At 41.2% G+C, this 26,889-nt stretch overlaps 1 protein-coding gene across 1 annotated transcript in view; it reads left to right on the top strand.

Annotated features, from left to right (window-relative positions):
- The window catches only part of caskin1 (CASK interacting protein 1), a 95,463-nt gene that overhangs the window by 35,830 nt on the left and 32,744 nt on the right, over positions 1 to 26,889 (top strand). The window contains exons 2-4 of the mRNA XM_073494617.1: positions 15,016 to 15,067; positions 24,961 to 25,058; positions 25,291 to 25,436. Of these exons, the coding sequence (XP_073350718.1) occupies positions 15,016 to 15,067; positions 24,961 to 25,058; positions 25,291 to 25,436 (296 nt within the window). The remainder of the gene's footprint in view (positions 1 to 15,015; positions 15,068 to 24,960; positions 25,059 to 25,290; positions 25,437 to 26,889) is intronic.

The raw sequence follows: 26,889 nt of genomic DNA, 5'->3' as shown, positions 1-26,889 counted from the left end.
CCTGGTTTACACATGTAGCAGCAAGTTTTCAGAGACATTTGTTGACGTTTATGTTATTTATGACCATTTTTATGTGTGATACAGTCATCCACAGCTCAGTAACTCTACACCCGTTTGTCAGCTCTATGAGACTGTATTGAGGCACTGAAGCACTAAAGCTTAATGCTAAAGTCACCATGCTTATAATGCTCACATGCCCTTTGGTATTACTGTTGGCGCAGCAGTTGCAAAGACAGCTTTAGCAATGTGGCTTCTGCTAGCAGCCTGGCTACTGTCCAAAGCAAAAAACAACCATGAGAATCACATTTTGACACTGAACTCAGTGCTTTGAAAAGGCAGAGTTTTATTGTTGTATTGTAAGCAGGCAGGTTTAATTACTTACTGATCTTGCAGAAAGAATGCAAGTTTTGAACCGTCTCAAGTCCCACTGGTGAGAGGACACACGTCAATTGGGGAACAGACCTTGACACAACACCGGCGCTCTCCATCGAATGAACGCCTGTCCGTTCCTCCCTCCTCACCTTCTTTGCGTCCTCCATCAGCGGGCTTCTTTTTCTCTCGCAGTGTCAAGTTTCCACAGTTATTCCAGTTGTTCCACCGTTACCTGGGGATAGCGACTGGGTAAAACAATGCCTCTTCCTGTTTTTGTTGCGCTATAGCCGATGTGACAGCTGAGGTTTTTGGGACTGCGAAGTTTGTGAAAGTGTTTGGTCATAAATCTCAGTAGGTAAAGGTCAGAAGGATTCATCCTCTGGGGACCGTGAATATCCGTACAACGTTCTGCCGTCCATCTCTAGAAATACTTGTTGAGATATTTCTGGACCAAAGAGGGCGACCGACCGCCTGATGACCCACATCGCCCTCCCAAGAGCCCTGCCCGCTGGCGTGGTTATAAAAAAACATCAAAGTACAACAGAAGCGATGGAGATATGATTGTTGTATTATTAATGAGGTTAGCGGACATAGATGTGACATACATCTGTGTGTCATATGCTATCTAGTTTACACGTGACAGCGAACATTACCTAGTCAGTGGTGTTTTTCTCAAACTTATAATTATATTATTGACTTATTAGGGTGAAGCCACATAGCTGTATTGTTGTAGTTTGTGTTGAACTTGTGGTAAAACCTAGTTTCATTTCATTATTCGTAAATTTCTGTTTAAATAGAGAAACATGGGGTGAATGAAGAGAGATGTAATGTACAGAGAACTCTATTTAGTTGACCAGGCCAAAAGTATGTGGACAAACATTACACCCATATGCGACGTTGTGCTATAAGCTTCAATTCTTTTTGCCTTGCAAGTGAGACACGGGAAGGGAGTAACAGAGAAATGTTTTTGTGATTCAGCAGTCAAAAGGAAGATAAAGGGGAAGAAAAGATAGCAGGGGGAGGGAGGCGAGGAGAGAAAAGGGTGAGGGAATGGGAGGAAAGATGTAAGGAGGGAGGGGAGGAGGAAGAAATCAGAGAGAAAGCAAGGCAGATACGGAGGAGAAGATGAGAGGGGAGACGGGAGTAATTGATCAGGTAATAGAATCAGAAAGATGGGCTGGTCTGCTGGCTTCATCAGGGAGTCAGGTTATCACACACGCACACGCACGCACAGTCTCACACTCACACACGCACACACACACACACACACACACACTTTACCCTCATCCTCCCTGCTCAGAAACAGATGTGTCAGGATCACACATGTGTGAGGGAGCACACCGAGGAGCTTCACAGAGTTGGTGTGTGTGTGTGTGTGTGTGTGTGTGTGTGTGTGTCTGTGGAGAGTCAGCAAGGATTTGATGTGTGTATTTATAGTAAATGAATTCAGCTGGCTGCACCTTTGACTTCCTCTGGCACGCTCCGAACAATACTCATCTGTGTGCATAGTATGTGTGTGTGTGTGTGTGTGTGTGTGTGTGTGTGTGTGTGTACATGTGTTTATGATGTGGTTGTGTTTACTCATTCAACATTGCATGCACGTGTGGTCCCACGCCTGTGTTTACATGTTTGTCCATCATGTGACGTCCTCCAGTCTGAGAGCATGCAATTACTTGACTGCTGCCGTCCCATAATGCAGCTGTCAATCAATGAAACTGTCCCACGGCAGCACTCTGAGTGACAGAAGTGATCCAGGGTCAATTAGGTAGCAAGAGAGAGAGAGAGATTACATAGACGGTACGGTCACTAGTTCTAATCTGTTTCAGACTAATCAAGTTCAAGTTTAGGCGACATTAAAAGAAATAACAGAAGAATGAAAGTAGAGAAACAGGATACAATGTGGGAAATGTGTTTATTATGTATAAGTGTGATTTAAAGAAGACATTTAAAAACACAGAGCTACATTTAAAGGTGCAATATGTAAGAATTGGCCACCTGTTGAATTCATACTCCGAACAAATAGGGGGCAGCGTATCAAGACTGTAACCGCTAACTGTTGCTGCTGTTAGCTAGTTTGCTCAGTTTGCAGCTCGTATTTAGGACTGAGGTTTTCAGGGGCAACCCAGCAGCGATGGAGCCATAATATAATGTGAAAACTGATATTTTTTCACATTACGTTGATACATTAAGTTAATGTTTTTTAAAAAAAAAAGGTTTTAAAGTAAAATTTGCACATATTGCATCTTTAAGAGCCTTCTTAATATCCCTATCCTTGCATTTTAAGACATTTAAAAATACTCTCTTCATGCTAGTTTGTGTCTGATATACATTCACAAAAAGTTCAATTACTTTGTTATAAGCATCTTAAAATTACATTGCTCCTTCTCTCTCACTGAAAAGCCTTTAATTCACTTCACAGAGGTCCATTCTCAGTGCACTGTAGGCTTCAAGCTTCCATACCACACTTGTGCACATTGCATGATTGTCTTTCAGACTATTTGTCATGTCTCAAGTCAATACGTGGACATTAATGATGAGCACACAGACATTTCCTCCTTCTGCAGATCAATCATTGCCCAATTATCTTCTGTCCATAATTTTTTGCAGAAAATGGTGAAAAATGGCCATTGTGATTTTCCTTGAGACAAGGTGACATGTCAACATTAATTTTTCTTTGTCTGACAATCCAAAAACGATATTTGGTTTTGTCTTTAGGCATTCAAAGGCTTCTCCCTGATCTACTGTAACATGTCACTTTGGACAGAAATGTTCGCATAATGAATAATTGTAAAAACACGATGAAGCTCTAGAGATGCAGTTGAAAGGCCCATAAAAAGACAGTAAGTGATTTTTTCTTTGCAAAATGACCAAATGCAAACATGAACTTATTAAAGACAAACTAAAAGTCGAACTAATTCATGATGCACATTATATTCCAAGATCTATCTGAACCCATTTGTCACTGCTGTGTTTGATAAATGAGACCCACAAAATTGCACTGCAGCTCTCTGCTATAGATCAACTAATTACTCTCCACAGTTACAAGACGGCCAAGTTTTCAACACTCCGTAAATCAATGCACAATTATATATTTTTTTATAATACGTTTGACTAAGATAATCCACAACAGAAACCTCAATTAGAATCACTCATTTGTAGCATGAATGTTTATCCGTGGTGTCTTGCTGCTTTGCGTTAATGTGTTTGTGTTTTGTTTACCCGTCTATGATTATAACTGCGCTGCATTCTGTTTTAATAGCTTACTGCTCCCCTTTGCTCCGCTTTGATATACATAGAGCTCCCTGGGAAATGAGAATCAGGCTGTTTGAGAGACGTTTAAATACACAATTAGTGTGTTTACTACCAGCAGCCCATATGGGTCGACGGCGAGGAGAGACGGCCTATACTTACAGTAATTAATGAGTTAACCGTGGTAATGAACTGGAGCTATTTCACTGCATTGAGCTCAGCTGATCTGGGTGCAGGCGTCAGCTGGATGTGAGTGGAGGAGTCTCCATGAAGTCACATTTGTTCACTGAGAGGAAGCAGATGTTGTTTCAGACAATCTGGAAATACGGATGTCACACTCTCACACTGCCCCCACTCTCATTACTGCAATATGAATGTGTGTGTGTGTGTGGGTGCATGTGATCCTGAATCCTTGCTTTGGGTGTGTGTACAGCACACTTCTCCATGTATAGGGAGAGCTAGAGGATGCTTGTTGCCTAGCAACCGCCTCTATGCAACCCACTGCTCCTTAGCTGTGTGTGTGTGTGTGTGTGTGTGTGTGTGTGTGTGTGTGTGTGTGTGTAGGGAGGGAAACCGTGAGCGGAGTTAGGCTGCAGGCTGAGGTGTTGCAGCAATATCATGAAATCAGTATTTTCCCACAGTTCTGCTGCGGCAGGATGCGAAAGAGTGAAGTTATTCAGTTTGTGTGTATGTTGTGTTTGTGTTGTGTGTGTTGTGAGCATCTGCGGGACATACCGTGCATGTGTGTGTGTGTCTGCAGCAGGTACATAATAAGATTAGCAGCAGGTGTACAGAAGCATATAATCCACACCTATTTATGTGGAGGGTTTTCTCCCTTTAGAATTGGATTTATGTTTTTAATACACACAGGATAGAAGCTGGAGACAACCAAAGTCGACCCACACAGGTGTTTTCACTCATGTCAGAGTCCTTACAGACAAGTCTTGCTCCTCGGCAGCCATATTGGGGCAGTTATTTCAGGCAGTCAAATCTGATAAAAACAAAATAAGGTTGAAAATGTGTTTCCCCCACAGGTTATACTTCTACTTAATGCACAATGTTTCACGACACTGTTCAACAGCACCGTTGGCTGATACGTTTCCAGGCTCAGCAGCTATGAGTCACACAATTAGGATATGTGTCAAACTGTCACCGTCTCTGGCGTTACAGACTTCTCTATTTCAATTGATGTTTTTGCTCGTTAGATCTCTTTACGGACAGTGTGAGCGTGTAGGGACTAGGCTTGACTGACAGCTCCTTCACAACTCCTTCCTCTTATAGGCTGTTCACATTTTATATTAACATGCATCTCCAGTGACAACTTGTGATCAGCTTTTATTTCCCCCACTCTATAGGCATATATACACCTAAATAACTGGACAAATAGAAATGTTTTATACCCAAAGAAAGATAAATATCCTGTGTATAACGTTTGCCGAATTAACAAGAAGTCCCAAATAGTTAAGAATGTGTTGTAGACAGTGTTTCACAAAGTTTATAAAGCTTCTCCTAATGCAACAAGTCTCAAAATTAAGCAGTATTTTAAGGTAGTCTGGGGACTTACCTCACCGACAACAAGGAAGTAACCATTCTGCACATCCCAGAGTCTTACACTGCACAACGTCATCGCATTCTATCACTATTATAAGTGGAAAAAAAGTCCCAATATTAAAAAAAAATCATGTCATAAATTCTACGTAATCCTGCCCATCCTACTCAGTCTGACCTGTTTCCATCTGAGTGTTGGTTACCGAGATGGAAACAGCAACAGATGTGGGACTTACACCAAAATTATCACCAATTCCCGCCGCTACGCCATTCCTGGCTGGAGTCAGTCGCTGGCGGGACACCGAGTTCCAGTAGTGCTGCGATTTGATCTATCAACCCACTTTTGGAGCATCTGTGCATGTTTTATAATAGTTGGCTCACATCTGCTCTTGAAAAAACGTGTTGGCAGCTACAGCTGGGTTTAACGCGGCGTAAAGCAGGTGTTTGCTGATTGGTTGGCTTTATTTTTCAGATTTTACAAGTTAATCATGAAAAGGGACGAGAAGATGCAGATATGTGAACAGCTTGTCATGTCAGTCATACACTGTATGAGCATTTTGATGTGTTTAACATATTATAACTAATGAAGGATTGCATTTGATTATGTGACTGTAGTTGTGTCTGTGTTTGAGTGTGTGCTTTTGTGTGTGTGTGTGTGTGCTGTGAGCAGATGGTGTGTGTGTGCTACCTGCTCTGGAAGCTCTGGAAGTGTTGATGGGGGGGGGGGGGGGGGGGGGTAAAGAGGGTCAACGAGGATCAGACAGCTCCTGCAGTTACCATGCTGACACACACACACACACACACACGCACACACACACACACACACACACACACACACAGTTCATCTGTCTGGTAGTATTTATATTCAGAAAAATTATTAACGCCACTTCTTCATTGTGGGACATCTGAGTTATGTGCTTGCTACAAATCACTGTAATGTGTGTGTGTTTGGTTCGCCTGTCACTGTGTCTGTATACATTCATGATGCAGCACCGTGCGAATGCCTGCGCAGGCTGATTTTCTGTGCGTGTACATCTGGCAGGCAGAGGATGATTTTGGCAGCGCTCCCACTCTTACCCACTCTGTCCTTATATGATGTCTCGTATAAAGACTCTGTCCTTATTTGATGACACGGGGCCGGCCGTGTCCTTTTATGATGTCAGAGAATGAAGAAGGGGGGTCGCTGAGTGCACTGAGTCTGAAGCTAAACAAGTTTTCAACCCACACACACGAGCACGCAGGCCTCAAGGACAGAGATGGCTTCCTATTTGTTAACCGGATAAAAAACAGCTAACTGTGTCCAAGGCTGCTCTTGTATTTTCACATTTGTTTGAGGAATTATGAAGCAGCTGGGGTTATTTTGGTTACCCAGGGCCTATATTGATTTCTGCATCAATATGTCTTGTCTGTGGCTAGACCTTGTTATATATTTTTGTTGAACTTTGTACTTACATTACCCAAAATGTTTCCTAAAATGTTAAAACGCAGAGAAATCCATAACTTTATTCGAGGTAACAGTGCATTTTATGTGGTCTCCTGTTGCTATAACTTCCCGGAGAGAGTCAGAGTCAATGAACAAGTCTAAGAGTAACGTGATATAACTTTAAAACATTGTCTGTGAACATCTGCTGCTTGAGTTGCATTGATAGATTACCATTAGCAATGGTGGTTGAAAAAAAACAACATCTCCCATGATCCCCACACTACTTACAGTATGTTATTTGGTTTGGTTTTGATTGACCACTAGCTGCAGAAATTACATACTGTATTTTTAAGCACATTTTATCAGACTGGCAATACTATTGTCACTTGACGGAGTTGCTTCAGGAAGTTAAATAGCGCTGAGGAGAGTCACAGATTCAGGTGTTGTCTTCATAACTTTATCTCAATGAGTCTCTCTCTGTCTTGTACCTTATCTTAGTGACTGCCAACAATTGTCCATGTACCCAAAATTTAGGAATAGGATTACAAAGAGAAAGGTAAAAACCCATCTTTCCAGTTTTTGTCTATTCAAAGGTCAATTAAGGGACGTTTCTTTGGCTCAGAGTTCAAACCATAGTCAGGAAAGGTTAAACCACATGGGAGTGTAGTTTTACAACAGTCCTGATTTGATTCTGCTGGGGGACGTTCCAGCGCATAGAGTCTACCACCTTAATAATGCAGGATAAGTGCATGAAGACAGACCCTGCTACGTCTGCCAGTGTAATTTTAGTTCTTCAATCGAGGAACAGAAAGGAAAACGATTGCATGACAGAGAAAAGTAATGCTACCGCTTTACTCATTTTGCAGACATGGAGAGAAGGATGGCACAAGAATAATGGAGAAAATGGAGAAAGAAGGGTGGAGAGGTGAAGAAAACAGTCAGAGGAGGGGAAATGGGGACAGATCGATCAGGGCCAAGACAACAGGTCTACTTTCAGGAGAGTACTCCAGAGGCCAGCGCACTATTTTCCATCCTCGCTGCCAGAGAGAGTGAGAGAGAGAGGAAGGGAAAAGACATTTAGAGACAGGAGAAAAGCAGAGAGCTAACATCATGAGCTAACATGGATAAGGAATTTTCCTTTCTGTAATGTAAATGCATTTCATGTGATGGAACATAATAAGCTCCCTTGTTCAAAAGGACAAACAGACTTCCCCAGGACAGATATTATATAACAGCACAGCATTTTAAGAAAAGCAGTGACACTGTTCCCTGTTCCTCTCCCATGAGGATTCATTCAGCCCACTTTAGCTGGGGGTAAGAAAACAGAGAATCAGCAGACTGCAAATAATCCCCCTGAAAAAAGCCATGTGGACTCCTCTTTTACCCTCTCTGCCTCTATCTCATATTTGGATATATCTAACCTTTTCTAATATGCACACTGGCTCATGCATAGGCACTACAATCGTAAACTCACCATGCCTTTCAGCTCTTCTTGACCTTTGAACTTTACTGGGGTATGTTAACAGGAGGCGATACCCCTTCAAGACAGATATGAAAAGCAGAGTGGAGCAGACATTGTGTTAACACAACTTTGGCTCAGTGGATTGGTTTTCCCAATTACACATACACATATAAGGAAAAATCTAATCTAAAAGACATTTGTAATAATGCAAATTACTACAAATCCAGCCATAGACATAATCTTACTCAACAGTATGTCCTGCAATTTAATTTGTCTAGACAAGCATTGTCTAGACAGATTAGCAGTTGTTTGCCAAGGGTAAATATTTCATTTCACTGTTGCGGGGGCAGTAACAGAACATTTTCTCCTGAAGGTGGCACCAAAAGTGTCACCAAAAGTCCAGTTGCACTAAATGTATATAAAGAAACCCCTGATTACCACCACTAAGGTAAACTGGATTATTGAAAGGTAAATAACTAATACCTAACAGGGTAAAGAAGCGACAGCCAAGTACCAATACAGCTGCGCTGACTTTTTTTTTTTTTTACTTTTGCAAAGTAGCTAATTGCTGGAGGTCAACCACCACCCCCTTCAATGGGGGGTCTGGACCACCCACTCCCAACCGTAATTTCTGCATATGTTGATAGCAACGCTAGCTGCATGGCTCTAGAGGTGGCACCATTGGTCGGTCCATAACTTAAGTCCAGACTGAAATATCCGAATAACAATTGGGTGGATTGCCTTTGCATTTGGTATAATATATTCATGTTCCACTCAGGATAGAGTAAAGTTTCCCTCTAGTGCCGCTATCATGTCAACATTTTAATTTGTCCAACACTTTGGGCTGAGTAAAAGTAAAAAACTAATGAACTTCCTGCAGCCTCGGCAGTTGTTGCTAACATTTTAAAATAAGTGGTGATCTTTAAACTTGCCAAACATAAGCATGTTAGCATTGTCCTCAGCTGACATTAGCATCTTGCTTCACAGAGCCACTAGCATGGCTGCTGACTCATAGTATTAACAGTATTATTATTTTTTATATTCCTGTTTTTAGTGTCCTCTAGAGATATTAAAGATAATTAAAGGTATTTATTACAGAAGCTAGTGGAACTGCATGGAAGAGCATGTCTGGACTTTGGCTAGATATAGTAAACACATGATTTATTCACTCATTATGTGTAATTGCTGTATATTTACAACTGTGATTTGTTAAGTCTCATTTCTTACTTTTATTTATATATTTTTTCTATATTTAAAACCATTTCCTGTTGATCACACTGCATATTTCAACATGTCCTTCATACATACTGTGTCAGTTGCTGTTTTATGAGCTCTGATGCTCCAGTCCATCATTTGCTGTATATGGTCTATATATGTATATTTGCTGCTTCTCAGTCTTAACCCACTTGCTTTTATTATATTCTTCAATTTATATTCTATTTTTTTTTTTTTTTTTTACTTTATCTCATAACCGAAGGCACTATGCCAACATAATGACTCGCACACATAGAAAACAGTCCCTCAGGGTTCTACAATTTTAATTGACTTTATAAAAACAGATTTTTTTTACTGCGTTTTATAAAGATGGACTGCCTCCAGCATTTTCAGAGAACTTTTTGCCTCTGTTGGAGAGTTTATTTTCAGAAAACCACAAAATTGTTTATAGCCAACATGAATATGGCAGTGGTGACTGTTTTCTGTATTGTACCACTTCACTTTAGAATGCAGATACCGTCCTCACAGCAGGCATGTCAAGGCTGGTGTACAGAAGATATACATAAGGCTGCTGTCAGATGCTTTGACAGTGACTGCAATAGGTGTAGCGTTAGTGCAGTGTTCAACATCACTGCAGCTATGTACGAAACGAAAATGGAGAAGCAGATGGTTTATGTGTTTTTTGCATGTGTGTATACTCTCACTGTGCATTTAAGCGTGCATGTAGTTTTTGTGTGAACATGAACGTGTTAATGAGTTCTTACAGTGTGTGTGTGTGTGTGTGTGTGTGTGTGGATCCAATGTGATTTGCGCTAATGTGGGTGTGGAGTTTTGGACTGTTTTTGAGAAATGTGTGTTTTTCGGTTGGCTGGCTTCACCATAACCATGGTTTCACTGTTTGTTATGACTGTCTCCTGCTATGTTGCTGTCCAGCATCTCTGAGCAACACACACACACGCACGCACGCACACGCACACACACACACACACACACACACACACGCACACACACACACACACACACACACACACACAGACATGGTCACACACTGATGCAACAGCAAAAACTTTGGCAGGAGGTATTTATCACCCAGTTTGCCCATATACCAGGTGTGTGTGTTTGTGTGCGTGTGTGTGCGTGTGTCTCTAAATTGTTCAGCCTGATTAGTCTACCGAGAATAATCAATATATTCACTTTACATTGTTCACACTGCTCACAGTTTGAAGCTCATTGTGATGCTGGTTTAAACAAATTAACCTCTGCTCAGTTTTACTGTAATACTGCATGTTGCAGCATGTAAGTCCCGTTGCTGGTCATTCTTCTTATGTAGTCACTGTTTGGAAGAAACAGCATGAAATTATTAATGACCTGTCATGTGTTACTAATCACCAAGAGTTCATACGCCATTAAACTTTTTGTTTTTTTACCATTGTTTTATAAGAAAATTGATCTTTTTTCTTCAAACACATTGTTCTCTCCTTAATGTTGGACAAATGTTTGGTATTCACGTGTTTTTTCTTTGGTATGATGGATTTCAGGCACAACTACACAATCCTTAACATCAATAGACATCCACTCACCACTTAGCCCGGATGTTCAACTGGAAAAATCCATCACAGAAGAGGCAGAGAGGCCAATTAGTTTAATGAATGTAGCCCTGGTAGACTTCAGCGAAGTTCAGCCACAAAACATGTTGCATGTTGGACTCCGACAGGCAAATTGCTCTCATTACTTTGCTAGCATGACTCTTCCCCACCCTACAGATGAGTAAACCCCCTCCCCATACAACAGTTGTCCACTCGTAGCTTCAGAGTTGTAACAAGACACAGCAGGTCCATCAAGCTTTGGATTTAGTGAGATTGATCCTTGGCATTTAGAGTTTGGATGGTTTTCTTTTTTCTCACCCTCTCCAAAACCAAAAGCACAACATCAAAAGTGGAACAGATAAAACAGAGTGTTTATCTGCCCCTATGTGATCTGCTATCATTAGCATGCCCAGTAAGTCAAAGAGCTCATAATTCACGACTAGCTGCACACTGTAGCGTTTCCCCACTGTCTGGGATCCAATCCTCGATGCTATCAGAGTTCAGGCTAACGTTAGCGGCTCTCTTCATTAGATTGCAGAAAGTTAATGCTCCAGCAGCCCCAGTGACACTTGTTATTCTCAAAGCCATGTTTCGCTTGCAGGCTCATGTCAGAAGTTCTGTTGACAAATATATCAACGACGAAGCAGTCAAATGGTGTTATGTTTGAAAAAAGGGTTTCATCTTACATTTTTCCTTCACACACTTAAAATACATGGACTGTTTCCAAGTCTTCTTGGTGGCAACAGGCTACATGTAGTGATTTTATTTTATTTTTTTAAAGTAGCTTGCAAGCTGACACATCTTTCGGCAACAGTTGTCATTTCAACCGCCACAATCGAGGGTCACCGGCTAGAAATGAAAAGTCTACTTTTCTCTTTTTCTGAAATCACTGACCTATGGTATAAAAAAAAATAGATGGTTTAGATGGTATATGTGCCGTGTGAGAAATGAAAATGTGATAGGTGTAGCGACAGCTAGCTTCAGAAATGTAGGAAATCACTAAATGACACAGATGTGGCAGCTTAAGATAGTGTGCATCCACACTCCCACTGGAAGGTTTTTTCTTCAGTCCCTGTCAAAGACACCATCAGATTAAACGAGGGAATTTTCTTCCCGTTCATCAGGGCGTGTCTATTTTCCTGTCACATAACGGGACTTCTTATGACCAGGGGTCAGGTTTGATGGTCTGATGACGTTATATAGGCCAAAGGTCATGGTTGACTGCTTCTGGACAGATGTACAGATGTGGAAGACCATGAACAAAGACTAATGTGTGTGTGTGTGTGTGTGTGTGTGCGTGCGTGTGTGTGGATGTGTTTGTTCTTTTTTGGGAAGAAGCCAGTCATTGTATGGTTCTTATGAGTGCTATCCCAAATTTTTAAATTTTCTAAATGTTCTATCCTTGTCTCTCTTTGCTTTCTCTCAAAATGTTTCACGTCAGTTTCTCCGACATCTTTATCTTTTTTTCCTCGACGTCGCCACTTCTTTGTATTAATGCATGTTAGTGGATCTATGGTTTACCCCTCTCACCACAAGAACACACACACACACACATACACATACAAACACACAGGATGTAGATAGTGCCTTTGAAAGCTCTTGGTCCGTGTGTGTGTGTGTGTGTGTGTGTGTGTGTGTGTGTGTGTGTGTGTGTGAATCCCTGCATTTAGCGGCCAGAAATAGCCTGTTAGGAAATCAATGTTCCTCTCCCAGTGGCGCTGGGAGCTGTCTCCTCCACAATAGAGGGACTGTCCTGTTTCCTGCACCCTGGAGGCTCTGTGTGTGTGTGTGGGTGTGTGTTTGTGGTGTGCATGAGTGTGCATGAGTGTGCATGAGTGCACTGTGAAAGAGAGAAAGTAGAAACAGAGGGCACAGACTCATCTAGGCCGTGCCTCAGTGCTGCATCATCAGCTCACATAAGACATGAAAAAACAAATGAAAGGGTAACGAATGTAAAATAACGCGGGTGAAAGTTGAAGAATGTTGAGTGAGGAGACAGCGGACAGTGTGTCTGCATGTGATGTGTTAGCATGGGTTTATGTGTGAACATGATCTGACTTCCACTGCCTGTAATAAGTCACTCTATGAGCTGTGCATGTGTTTAAAGGCATTTAGTGTGTATTTAGCAGTGTCATATCATGAGAGAGTTTATGGATGCTGCCTCCTGTGCTGTGATGGATAGAGTGAGAAAATCAGTGACATCACTGTGAGACAGAAAGAGAGCCAAAACCAAGCCCAGGAAGAGCGGCAGGCTTTGAAACCACCTTTTGTAGTGGCCTGACTGTGTAATTGGCAAATTTTTTTTTTAGCCTCACAACCTTTGTGAAATGACTGGTGTCACTGTCAGAATTTGAGCAATTTGGTCAATTTAGAAAGTCTAGAAGAGCCACAAGTTTAAATTATTTTATCCAAACTCAAGATAGCTGGCTCGGTTGGTGGAAGTCTCAAGTGCACATGCTCTATTAGCCCAACAACATGGAAGATCCAGGTAATTTTATAGCTGTGAAGCCATTTTAGCTTCCTGCGCCACTGAGCAGCTTTCATAGAAATGAATGGGGCTCCGCCTCCAACACTGTGTCCAGATTTTAATATAACGTCCTTGGCCAAGACAAACAGATTCCTCCCCACAACATTTCTAGAAAAGTTTGACGTCCTTACAGTAAACTTTAAGCTACTGCCGGCAGCTTGTTAGCTTAGCTTAACACATAGACTGGAAACAGGGGGAAATGGCTAGCCTGGCTGTGTCCGAAGGTAATGATGTCCGGTTACCAGCATCTCAAAAGCTATCGTCTAGCTGGCTTTCGTCATATATTTCCAGTATAGGGATTTTACTTTGAGTTCACATTCAGTTCAACTTTACATTCTCTTCTTTGTGACAGACTTTTATGAGACCGTGTTGTCTGTTTACAACCTACAGAGCTGTAATGTAAATACATAATGCAACATCACCATCTGTGCTCAAGTGTGGAGTGTTGCAAAAGTCAGTTTAAATGTATTCATGAGGAGCATTTAACACACATGTTAGTCTCAAAGTGCTTTTTGAGCCCAGCATGTTGTGCACTCAGAACCCCAAAACAAAAAGGCCCAAAAGATGCACTGTCCTGAGCAGCACATTTGTTTTAACACATGTAGTGTTTGTAATACTTTATTTTATAACTTGAACAGCATTAAGTATTTGATCTATTTTCTTAACGTCTTTTCCTTTTAAGGGAGACCTATGATGCTATGGGTTTTTTCCTTCCTTCAGTGTTTTATGTACAGAAGCTCTTCTGTCCCACAGAAAACACTGCTCCTGAAACACCTCGTCAGTAGTCTCTGTCGCCTTTAATTATATGACTTTGTGACATCACACTGTGTCATGGAGTCACACACTGACATAATCAATGCCTAGTGGCTCGTTTGGCATGCAAGAATTAATTCAGTACAGCTGCTCTGTTGTTGTTAGCGGTGCTGGGTCAGGCGTGTGTGAGCTGACCAATTAGAGGAGACTTGGTATTGAGGAGGGGGCTCAACACCAATGTGTTGAACCGGTGAGCACTAAAGCATATACACCTGTTCTAGTAGTAACACAAAATAAAATGACCAACCTGAAAATGAGCATAACATGTCTCCTTTAATGTATTTCTATACTTTGGATTGCCTTGTGTCTTAATGCTGCCATATAAATACACTTGTCTTGCCTTTCACATAGCAGTTTGACATTTTGTATGTTTTTATAATATTTGTATTGGTTTTGATTGTGGCTTCTCTATTTGAATTACCCCATGCTTACACAGTGGAGCATGCTCCGAATGATCAGATATTCTAAATGAGAGATGTGTATTATCACCATGGAGGCCCGAACACGAGGAAATGGACAAATTATTTCCTGCAAACAGCAGGCGAGAAAATCTGATGACAATATGACTCATAATAAATGGCATTTTCACAATCGAGAAGTCTTTCATTCTGTAGAAATGGATGAGGAAAAAGTGAAAAATGTTGGTTCTTTGGCTTGAAATGGAATACAAAACATCGTCCCGTATCTTACAATGATGTTGTAAACATTAAACCCAGCACCGATATTGCTGGGTTATATCATAAAGAGGCATTGTCTGGCTATTATTATGATTTACAGGCTTCAAACGTCACGTTAATGTTCCACTTTATTTGTGTTTCAGAGCTCCTCGGTTCTGCAAAGAAAGTGAATGTCAACTTCCAGGACACAGACGGGTGAGTGACTCTTTCCATTATTGTTCGCTCCTTTTCTCGCCCTCACTATCTCCATTCCCGCAAGCCATTCTTACATACTCCCCTCCTCCTCCTCTCTCCCTCTTTTTTAATATCCACCCTCTCTCTCTCCCCCGGTCCCATTCATATAAAAGCTGTATTATCCTGGTAGCTTGACTTGTGTCTCTATAGTACTAAAAGCTGGAGGATTAGCCCTGATACCACTCAAAGTTCAGACTAGAATGGTGTGTTTATGTGTGTATGTGTGGCATACAGATAGTATTAATATCATTGAAAGCCTTGTTTGTGAGTACTTGTTCGTGTTTTGCTGCACCGCCATGTTCCACAGTCCCTCATGCCATTTGATCATTAACGAAAAACCCCAATCAACATCACTTTTCCCTGCAATTTTAAACAATGCCATATAATGCATCAGTGGAGGACTGTGGCCTACATCCTAGCAATCTGGTTTCATTGTGTACAGAGAGTATTTAGAGACACGGAGAGCAATTCTGCAGGTTTAAGACGCTGCAGACAAGCATGTCCACTAATTTCAGACAGAATGGAGAGCGGAAACAAAACAGGCTCGCAGCGTAAAATCACATAATTTGTTCAGATGCAGTCTGCTGCTGATGGGATTTTACAGACAGATGATACAAATGGGTGACAATTAAAAAGGAAAAGAAGAAATAAATGTGTGAGGAAACAGAGCAAATATAGATGCTTCTGTGCAGGACACAAGAGGTATTTACAGTAAATGATGATGAATCACCAGATCTCAACCCAACTGAATCCCTGAAATAGCAAAATTTCCACTAGAAAAGTTATGTGGGCAGGCGGCAAAGTGTCTCTTTGTTCTCAAATGAGAATAGATGGTCCACCTTTAAGGTCAGTCCACCTTATGTAAGCCTGGGTTGATGCTGCCACTATCTCCGTGGCTGACTCTCATTAGCAGGTGGCAAGCAAGACATGGGAACTTGGCTCGAGTCTTCTTGAGGAAGCATTTATTCACCAAGACATAGCCTAAACTGTACACACACTGCATCACTACGCTCACAGCTACTAAGATACTGCTAACTTCATACTCACCGTCAGGCCCACGCTCCTCCTTTGTCTCTTGACCGCACACTCACCGACATTAGACACACAATCTACACTAGTTATTCTTGAAATTAGTTTAAAACACATCTTAGAAATATGTTTTGAAGAGCCATGCAAACTACAGAAATACAATTATATTAGTATTCATACACGTCATACAGAGTCATCATGTTATTCTTTGTATTTCCAGACTCTGGTGTTTGAGTTTGATTTAATATATAAATGAAAAGGAGACTCCTGGGAACATGGCTACCATGAAACTATCAAGAAATACAATTTTATTCCTCTCATTTCCTCGGTAGCTCTCTCAACCATGGCTCCCTCTCTCTGTCTCACTTACTTGTGCTCTCAGTTCGTTTGCACCCTCTCACTCTGATGTCCACCCCTCATCCGCAGTGATACTACAGTAGTAGCACCCATCACTTGCTTGTCTTGTGAACGAGGCTTGTGGTACCACAAGTTGTAGTTGGTGTGGTGTCTATCTGAGCAATCAGTGAAGTTCCAGCGCCGAGAGTCTTTACGCAGCCACATTTCCAGTGTAGCTTAGAATGGCTTTGCCGGCATTGTTCGTATCTTATAATGCAGCTCATTTATGATGGATGCTCTAACAGACCCTTAATGGCTGTATTTCATTCATTTTAATTTATTATGCAGCAGGCTTTCTTGTCTGTATTTTATGAATATTGCATATGAGTAGAAGAAAATTCTCTCACCGGCTTTAAATCCTACCTAAACTTTGGAGAGAATGTGAAATAAACAAGTGTTGCAGTATGTCTAAAAAGACTAACTGAGTGACACATCGAATGTGTCATTTAATGTTTAAGCCTGTTAAAAAATAGAAGCATTTATTCGTCCATAATTGAATTCCAGGAGACCTGAGCTGGTTCATCTGATACAAACACTGGACCTGTTCCAGATGCTCGTGGTGGCCCTTTACTTTTTCCATTAATTTGGCACTCGCAGTGCCCGTTCATCCATGATACATGACTTTCTGCACAGTGCAGCGGGACACCACGCAGTGTAGAAATGCAAATTCCTACAACCATGAGTCATTCCAGCGTCAGCCATTGTGAGAGTCGTTTAAACTAAGCCAAAAGACCGCAAACTGCTCTGAATAAAGTGGTTTCTGTAAAGATAAAGATCAAAAGTAATCCTCACAGCGCTGCTTTGCCACTCTAAGTGAAACCGAACAGTGTAATCTAATTAGTGTGTTTACTGTTATTGCCTCTTTGCCCCCCCACCCCCACACCCCCAACCCTCCATATTGGCTGATGCAAACACGGCTGTGTCTGCCTTTCTGCTGAACAAATAAGCCATAAATAAAGTTTATGATAGAAATGCATGGATCAAGTTGAATGTAATTTCATAATGAGCACACATGACTAATGAGTCTGCACAAGCATATTCATTTTAGATTCATTTACTCTTCTTGGCAATCGCTTGGAGACTCCTAATGAACTCACTCTGTAAGAAAAGAGGTCCTAATTGGGATCTTTCACTACAGATTTTGCTCATCTGCTGTGTGTGTGTGTGTCTACGTGTGTGTTGATAGCATTTCGTAAGTGGTGTCAATCAGCCGGTGTTGCACCGTCATTAAAAACCAACAATCGCTTGTCAGTATTTTCAGGATAGTAAGATAATTAGAAAGCAGACTCGGAGCAGAGTGGAGAGCGGTGATGGAGCGACATGTAGGAGAGAGACAGAAGAAGAAGAAGGTTTGTCACATGGGGACGTAGACAGTCTCACAGCGGACTGCCGATGGGACAACAACAAAGCATTTACTTCTTTGTGAACCCTGACAAGGAGATCCCCCTCGAGACCTGAGAGCACTACAATTATACAATATATGCACTGTATGTAAGTGTGTTTATGTGTATGTAGAGGTGTACTATGATATCTCTGACTGTGCAAATCACTTACTGCACAGACAAGTGGTAGTTAATTTGCACTGCAGAGATATGTGAAATCAGCAAGCTTGTATATTTCTGTTGTCATTTTCAGACCTAACTGTAAGTTAGCATCAAACGACCCCAGCTATCCCTTTAATGAGATATGAAATCATTAAACAAGCATTTCTTAAAAAAAGAAGGAAGTTAAATTGTATGTAAGCCATGTGACGCAGGGGTTTTCTCCCCGGAAGTTATTTTAAACAAACATTGTGATTGGTTTGAGAGCACCTTTCAGTCAGTCAGCCCAAAGTGGTTCCAACCCATCAGGATCTTTCTCAGTCGTCCTGATTGTCCCTTCGCCACGTTTTCCATCAAAATGCAGAGAGAAGAGGAAACATTTCAGAAACTAGAAGGAGAAATTAATGTCGCTGGTTGGTTGGTGTCTATGCTCAGTGATTCTCTGCCTTGTGAAGCTAAAGGGGAAATGATGACGCTATCAAAACATCCATTCATGGATAGAAAAGCCTCTATGATAAGTGATTGCTGCCTTCAAGGTAAATATGACTATGAGATAAGTTAAGTGAGTCATCTTAACACTTTCAAAGTAGCTTTTTGACAGTATAGCCACGAGGTCTTAGACGTGAGAGAACATTTTACTAGAATAGATTGTCGCCCTTGTTAAGCATAGGCTGGATGAATTCCTGTCTGCGTTAACGCACCTCCGGGGCACAGCCAGAGATATAATCTCTGAGAAAGACATCAACTCCTTCTGAGATGATCTGGAAATCTGCGGAATTAATGACAGAGTGTGTTTTATGGCCAGATAAAACCTGAGGACACACACACATCACAGGCAGGGAGAGAGACGGTCTGGTTAGCAAAGAACAGAGACACAGGACAACATGATGTATGAGCTTCCTTCCTTCCTTGTGCAGCAACGAAACATCATGAAAAGAGTGTGTGTATGTGTGTTAAAATGGGGGAGGGTGTGATCAAGCTAGTCAGATATATATTCCCCTAGCAATGTAATAACGTGCTTTGGTGTCATATATCAGGCTGCAGCTACTGATCATTTTCCTGATTAATGGATTACTAAAGCCAAAGACGACGTCCTCAAATGCCTTTGCTTTGTCCACAACCCAAAGATATTCAGTTTATTGCCACAGAACATGAGAAGCGAGATCTAGAGGTGGTTGATGGCATGCCATTAGTGGTTCAGCGGCATATGCCGGCCCCTGGAGGGGGATGTGCTTGTGTTCTTGCATATTTTCTTCTGTCTTTACAACATACAGAAGCACCTTAAATAATGGAATGTTTACACGTGATGCTTTTCACATGACAGTTATTTCATAGCTATATCTCTGTCGATGACGTCCTCAAAGCTAATATTAGAGCTAGCTTTAGCTACCATAGCTATTGTGAGCCTAGCAACCATAGCCAGTCTAACTAATCCATAGCAAAGGTTTAGAGCCAACAAACCAAATAATACTTTGACATGGTGCTACTGCAGAAAATATTCACATTTGAGAAGCTGGAATCAGAGAATTTAAACAATTTTTTCTTTAAAAAATGACTCAAACTGATTAATCGAATATCAAAATAGTTGCGGCTCTGACTTGTAGTCTGGTATATGCACAGCTAGCCTCTTGTGTTTTAAAGGAATACTTGAACAGGAGCTATCAGAATACCAGTCTTAGGTTTTGCACAATAAATATAAAGCTGCATGTTCGTTAAGCTTATAGTTTGGTGCAATGACTCAGGCTGACGACCACAGACTACATGAAAGACTGTACCATGATTGACTCAGCTTTGCTCTGCAAGATGGACAATGCTAAGTAGGTGTTCAGCTGAAAAAATGATGAAAGACGAAATCCCCCCGAGGACGGAGCTGTGGAGGGAAGTAGTTGAGATTGTTAAAGGCTGAAAGTGGGAGGAGAGGAGAGCAGGAGAGAGATGTGGAGGAAGATGGATGGAGAGAGGAAGAGAGAGGCGGATTTGTGAAGGAGAAGTGGGGTATAAATATTGCATAGCAGGTTTTACTACTTGGCAAAAGCAAGGGCTTCCCTCCCCCTCCTCCTTACCCATACATGCAGCCCCATGACACACTCTGCGGGGCTGCACACACACACACACACACAGACACACACACACAGAGTGCTGTTTTACTTAGCCTTGTGGAGCATTGTGTAACGATATCCCTGCTTAACCCTGAAGGAGGAAGCGAGGGGAAGAAGACGCAGTTGTTGCTGAGATGCAGAAGTGGGTGATGACACATGCGCAGTGAGATCGCTCCTCTGTCTGCTCACTGTTTGTTGTTATATGAGGGATCAGCGTGTCAAGTTATGGCTGCAGGAAGGTCCAATGGTGCCGACATCTCCACTAAATATTTTATTGTAAGGTTTCCGGTTAAAGGTGCACCATTTAGTTCTGGGGAAGACATTTTAATCAGAGGAGAAAGATCTTCATTGGCTGAGCAAATTAAATAAACAAACTCTCTTTGTTTTCATGACTGAAAAAAACTGAATAAACAATCTGACCTTAAAAGACAACACATACTCATACTGTTTTACTTTGTTTATATGTGGCGGACCCTGCCACCTTTCTAGCTTCAAACAGTGTTCGGGGACCTTTTTTTCCTCTGAAAAAAGCTTTTCTATTCTGTTATGGGAAAAAAGTTTTAAAAGTAAAGTTTGTATGATTACCTAATTAATATTGTAAATATTAAAATTCTGAATTTGAATTATATAGTGCCCCTTTAAGGCTCATATATAAGGCTTGTACATAAATACTGGGCTTCCATAGGATTTCTCCCACATGGCCCATTTTACTGTGTATTAAGTAATATGATGATTTTTTATTTCTACTAAAATGTTACAATAATTGTACTATTGACTATTTATTTAAGCACTTTAATGACAAGTAAACTCAGTGTGCTTAACATTGAAGTACATACAGAGACAAGCAGACAAGCAGACATGTAGTAATTTGCATATTTATATGTTATACTATAAACGTACCTGAGAATAACCAGAAATACTGTATCATTGTGTAGCTTGTAGAGCGAGACTGCAGCCAATCTTGTGACAGTCTTTTATGTAATCTGTGGCGTTCACTGCACAGGGGACTTTTGTTCCCTGACTATAGCCTTAAAGGCAGCGCTTCCAATTAGTGTGCAACAGTACACTGCAGGTCCGATCTGAGTGGGTGAGCTTTGTCAAAAACATCATGAAATGTAGTGTATTTACAGAACAGCCATTTTATTTTTAAGTACTGTCAATAAACATGAAATTTTATAAGTATTCAGACAATGTTATCTTTAGCCACTACAAATGAGCCTGAATGAATTTTTTGGTGCACTTCATGCAGTTATTTGTGTTTTCATTTATTCAAACAAAATTGGACAACAGCTCAGTGGATAGCTCAGTTTCCTCACAGCATGGAGGTCCACAGACGGTTAGAATGGATGGATGGAAATATACCATTGATCTGATGTCTAAGGGTAAATGTGGACTTGACCAGTTTGGGATCATTGGTTTAATGTATTGCCTTTAACAACTCAGCTTTATAATTATGAAATGGATGTATAGTTTAAAAAACAGTGGTAGAAGATAAGTGACTGTACTCAAAGTATGAGGCACACACACCAAATCACATTATTAAAGTGAAAAGGAAAAAACTGATATCAAGCTCGAGGGAGAAGTGAGAAGCGCCTGACGTAGTTAACAACACTGAGCCAGCAGCCGAGGCAACGCAGGGTGTCACAAGTGTTGTTGATCAATGATCAGAACACTGTCACCTCAACAGGTGCTGAAATGTCAGCGTCCCTTAACCTGTTAAGCCCGAGCAAAGTCCAATTGGGCTATTTTTTGAGCATCTATGATAACATATAAGTTAAATATGTGGTTCGGTACCTGAGAAATTTTAAATGGCACATAGGGTGCCAGAATGTGCCAGAATGTGCCAAAATGTGCCAAAATGGCACATTTGGATATTCCACTCTCTGTACTAAAACCTCTCTGATTCTAGTTCTGATTCACTTTATTAGCATAAGAGTTGTTTATTTATGCTGTGTGCCAACTTAATTTACGCGGACCCAGTGACATATATACTTATACTTACACATCTGTGCAAATATTTCATCAAGTGTTCCCTTTAATTTGATGCCTTGATTATTTAAATAGACCTTGTAGTTGCAGAGATACGCTCTGTTAATTATCGAGCAGAGACACAAAATAGAGGCTAGTTCTTAACAGGTTAACAGGCGGGTCAGTGTGACCTGTGTTTTCAGCTGTGAAAAACACTAAGTATTTATATGAATACTGTACTTATGTGTTCAACAGCTGTAGTTGACAAAAGCTACATGACACGACAGGTATAAAAGTATATCAATACAAGAAAATGCAGCAATAACAAAATACAGAGAAACAAAAGAAAAATAAATGCAGAAATATAAAAAATTGTAATTAGTATGTATTCATGTATTATTATTATTAGCAGCAGCAGTGATCATTGTGAACATTTTAGAAAGTAAATAAAGAAAAGATGGAGAAAAGCATTTAGGGAACATAACAGGGTAAACGGGTAGTAGGTGATAGAAAAGAGGGAAATAAGATAATAATGAAAACAAAGGAAAGTAGCACAAAAGAGTGATGGAGAAGTGATGGGTGATCTTTAGTGAATAAACTAGAGCAGGTCACTGTGGGAGAGCAGCGCTCTTTAATATGCTGCTCCACACTCACTCAAACACACACACAGTGAGTGGGACTCCTTTATTCAGTGCTATCTTCTGCTATAACGAGCGTTCTCACTAAAGCTTGCCACCAAAAATATACATCCATCCCTTCAATTTGATGACAGTCCAGTTGACTGTTAGCTACTGTTTCTTTGTCAGCACTCTTCTCTCACACCACATGTGTAGTTTGCAGTAACGGTGACAGATTGACCGGTCAAAATTGTTCATCATTTTTGAAAGGCAGACAAAATCTTCTCAATTCTCTTCAGTGTGATTCTGCTAGTTGAACTGACACCTGTCGCCAGCAGATTTTATCCAGTGCAGCTGCTGTAGCCGGCTAATTAGGGTAAAATTAGCTGCCCAGCTGCTAGTTTGGTTACAAACGTCGTCTCTGTCCAGCTTATGTATGCTTCAGCAAAAACTTAGTAGTCCTAGTAGCAAAGTAGTCCTAAAACATGTGATTGATGGCTACATATATGATTTATTGCAAATGGATGGAGGATAAAGCTAAAAGTTAGCATTCCCACCAGCTGGTGATCCATGTGGAAGACACGGAGCATTGCTCTTTATTGCAGTGTTAGTTTCTACACAGAAGGGAAATTCTACAGGTGCTATCTTTTAATTGTCATGACCCTGAACCCCGCAAACTAATGTAATCAGCTGATGAAACGATGCAACTTGACTTTGAAAGTAACGCTCAGTTAGTTAGGTTAATTTTCTGTGTTTCTGTGCTGGTTCACAACCATTCTTAATCCCGTCTCAGCTCAGCCTCAAAGTCTCTATTTGCATTTTACATTTCAGTTTGCAGGATGAATTACGCAATACACTTCATATGAAACCTACACATCCATATGAGATGGGTTCTTATGGAGAAAGATGGAGGAGCAGGGGGAGGCGTCAGTTCCATTCCAGGCTCCACTCATTTAGATGAGATGGAGTTCAGATTGAGCAGTATAGATCTGTGAGCGTGAGCTCTTTGATGAAAACCACTCTGGGTTGTTTTTCTGATATGCTCAGCTAATTTGGCTACCTAAGCAATATGGACTATGAAATATGGTATTGATTTCACATGTGCAAACTGTGGCCTTGTTTGAAGCGTTACACTTGAAGGTTGCAGAGAGAGAAAATGTCTTGGTTTTCCTTCTTATATTCACCTGATCTTATCCCAGTTGGATTAGTCATAAAATTAAAACTCTTTTTTATGAGGATGGTGTCGGGATAGAAGTTGCTCTGTGTCCTGGTGGTTTGGCTCTAAAACAAAGTTCACATTGTTTCACCATCGTCATATTATTCACAGTTATTAATCTTACATAGCCACTCATAGATAGATTATCTCACCACGCATGTGCACAAAGTATTCGTGGTGTGTATGGGTCCATAGAGGCAGAGGTTCCTGGTCAGGGTGCTCAAGTTTTTCTATTGAGCTTCATTTTTGATCAAACAAACATGGTGTCAGTTTTTATCTCTTCAGTAGCCTCCTCTGTCATGACATTGGCCTGGAGCAGACGCTGATAACCTCATTTATTGCACTTTTGACTGTTTATGTGGACAAACTCGCCACCTTTTTATGATGGTTGTCACTCCAAGGTCAGAACCCTCATAAAGCTGGCTGTGTCAGTGTTGTCAGGAGACACATGTCACTGTTGATATAAGTGGGGGAGATACAGTAGAAGGTGCGTGTCAGGGAGACAGAGAAAGAGATTTTTTTTGTGTGTGTGTGCACATTTATGTTTGCCTGTCTTTGTCCCCTTCTCATGCATATCCATCAAGGCTGACGTCAATCTCATCCACCCGGCATACACCCTCTGGCCTCACCCACACACACATATACACACACTGTATCCTTTCCATAATGTAATACCTTTCCCCCCTGTGCATATTTTTTCATCCCCCACCATCCCATCTCAGATGTTAATCCTCTGCTATTAAATCTATTTGTCATGCTAAGCTCTTCCATTACGACTGACCTGTGTGTGTTTGTGTGTGTGCAGTCTAGTTTTTACATGAGTGTTTGGTCTAAATACCTTAAAAGCAGCAAAACTGGAAGCGTCTGTCATTCATCAAACATAAAAAATAAAGGGCGAGGTAATAAGCTTGAAAATATGTGTAATTCACATATAACCATGATTTTGTGTGTGTGTGTATGTGTGTGTGTGTGTGTGTGTGTACTATAGGTTTTCTCCACTGCATCATGCGGCACTCAATGGGAACCTGGAGCTCATCACTCTGCTGCTGGAGTCACAGGCTGCTGTCGACATCAGAGACCAGAAAGGTGGGGGAGAATGTGCACAAATAAAGACACACACACACACACACACACACACACACACACACACACACACACACGTAAACGGAGAAAACATGCGTACGTACAGAAATAGCAAAAGGAAATGTGAGCTTTCCACACACAGAAACGCTGTACACTCACTGATCAATACTATCATATATCTCAGCGTGTGATAGCCATGTTCATCCTGTGTATGTGTTTGTTTGCGTGTGTGCAGGTATGCGGCCGCTGCACTACGCAGCCTGGCAGGGGAAGGCGGAGCCGATGAAGATGCTGCTGAAATCTGGCTCATCTGTCAACGGCCAGTCAGATGAAGGACAGATACCTCTCCACCTGGCAGCGCAGCACGGCCACTACGACGTGGTGAGTGAAACCAGTTCTTCCGAGAGCAGAGCTCAAAGTGGAGGATCAGGCAGGTTGTTTGTTGACCAGCTACACGTGATTCATATGATAGAGCCATCTATCATAATGCATAACTAAGCATCATTTTTGACTTAATGATAATAACTTTATTTATACAGCACTTCCAAAACAGAGTTTGTAATTCAGAGTGGATAAAATGACTAAAAAGCAGAAGGCGTTACATTATAACAGGGGGGACGCTACACTGCTTTTAATAATCACCAGGGTCTCAGATATGAGTCATACTGATTTTGAACTGCCTGTGGGAAGAATGAACATGGAAGAGTCCGTTCTTGATCAGTGTTTTGTTTTCTCAGTCTATTGTCTCCAACTGTTGTCCCTCGTCACGACTCTCGTCTGTGTGTGTATCTGTATCTGGCTCCCATCACAATGCTTAATAATACAGATTTGATTGGTTGAGTAGCGTCACATGAGTGATTAACAATGCATCCGCACCATGCCCAAGCATGTTTGACCCCCAAAGTCCAGTTTGTTTTACTAGAGTGAGCGCTCCGTACCGTACACCTTCTTTGGCCCTGGCACGGTTACATTACGAACATAACAAGGAAGCTACCTGGCTATGCAGGAGGGTGACCATGTCCCCATTCTTAAAGCCCCCCACACACCAAAAGGCCAGCCACACTGGTGTTTTCACTTACTCTGCCTAAGAGGCATCATCGGTGTTATTAATTACATCCATTGTTTATCTCCTATGACAAGTGAGGATGCCTGCTGGGAGAAGGGAATATTAGCACAACACTAGTCGCTGAACAAATGAGAGATGTGGGATTCATAGATGTGGAGTCAGGCTACCTTTAGTTTTACTTTAACATTTATCACTTATGTTATACCTATAAAAAAAACCCTATTCCTGGATCAACAACACATAACAAGCAACACGTTGGAGTGCACTGGTCACTACCATATATGTAGTTAACATTTTTTCAGTGAGAAACAAAACAAAACAGAAAGTGATGTCTTGATAGAGCAAAATGAAACAGGAGCTAAAGAAAATTCCATCTCGGAGGCTTTTCCAGCGAAGAAATACTGCAGTGCTGCTGCAGGCGTGCCAAGGCAACAACATTGAAATACAGCAGACTCACCACAGCAGCTAACATACCCCAGAGGAGAGCAACGCTCAGCATTCACAGACTCTGAAACCGAAGAACCACTGCTTCTATTTGATTAAATAACCATGATTTGTACAGGGTAACAAACTGGGGGCCGAAGCTCTAATCCACAGCTGCTCCCAGTGTGCAGGGGCAAATGAATAAAAAATTACAAACAGTGAAACAGACCCGCAGATTAAAGAATGAATCATTTAACGTCCAGCAAGACCAAAGGAAGAAGCACAGAAAAGATTTGAGAGACGTTTGCTTTAAAAACAAGGACGGCGAGACAGTGTTCTTATCTG

This window comes from Pagrus major, chromosome 23, assembly GCF_040436345.1.
Source record: "Pagrus major chromosome 23, Pma_NU_1.0".
Taxonomy (NCBI): domain Eukaryota; kingdom Metazoa; phylum Chordata; class Actinopteri; order Spariformes; family Sparidae; genus Pagrus; species Pagrus major.
This window is presented reverse-complemented; position numbering and strand designations above follow the sequence as displayed.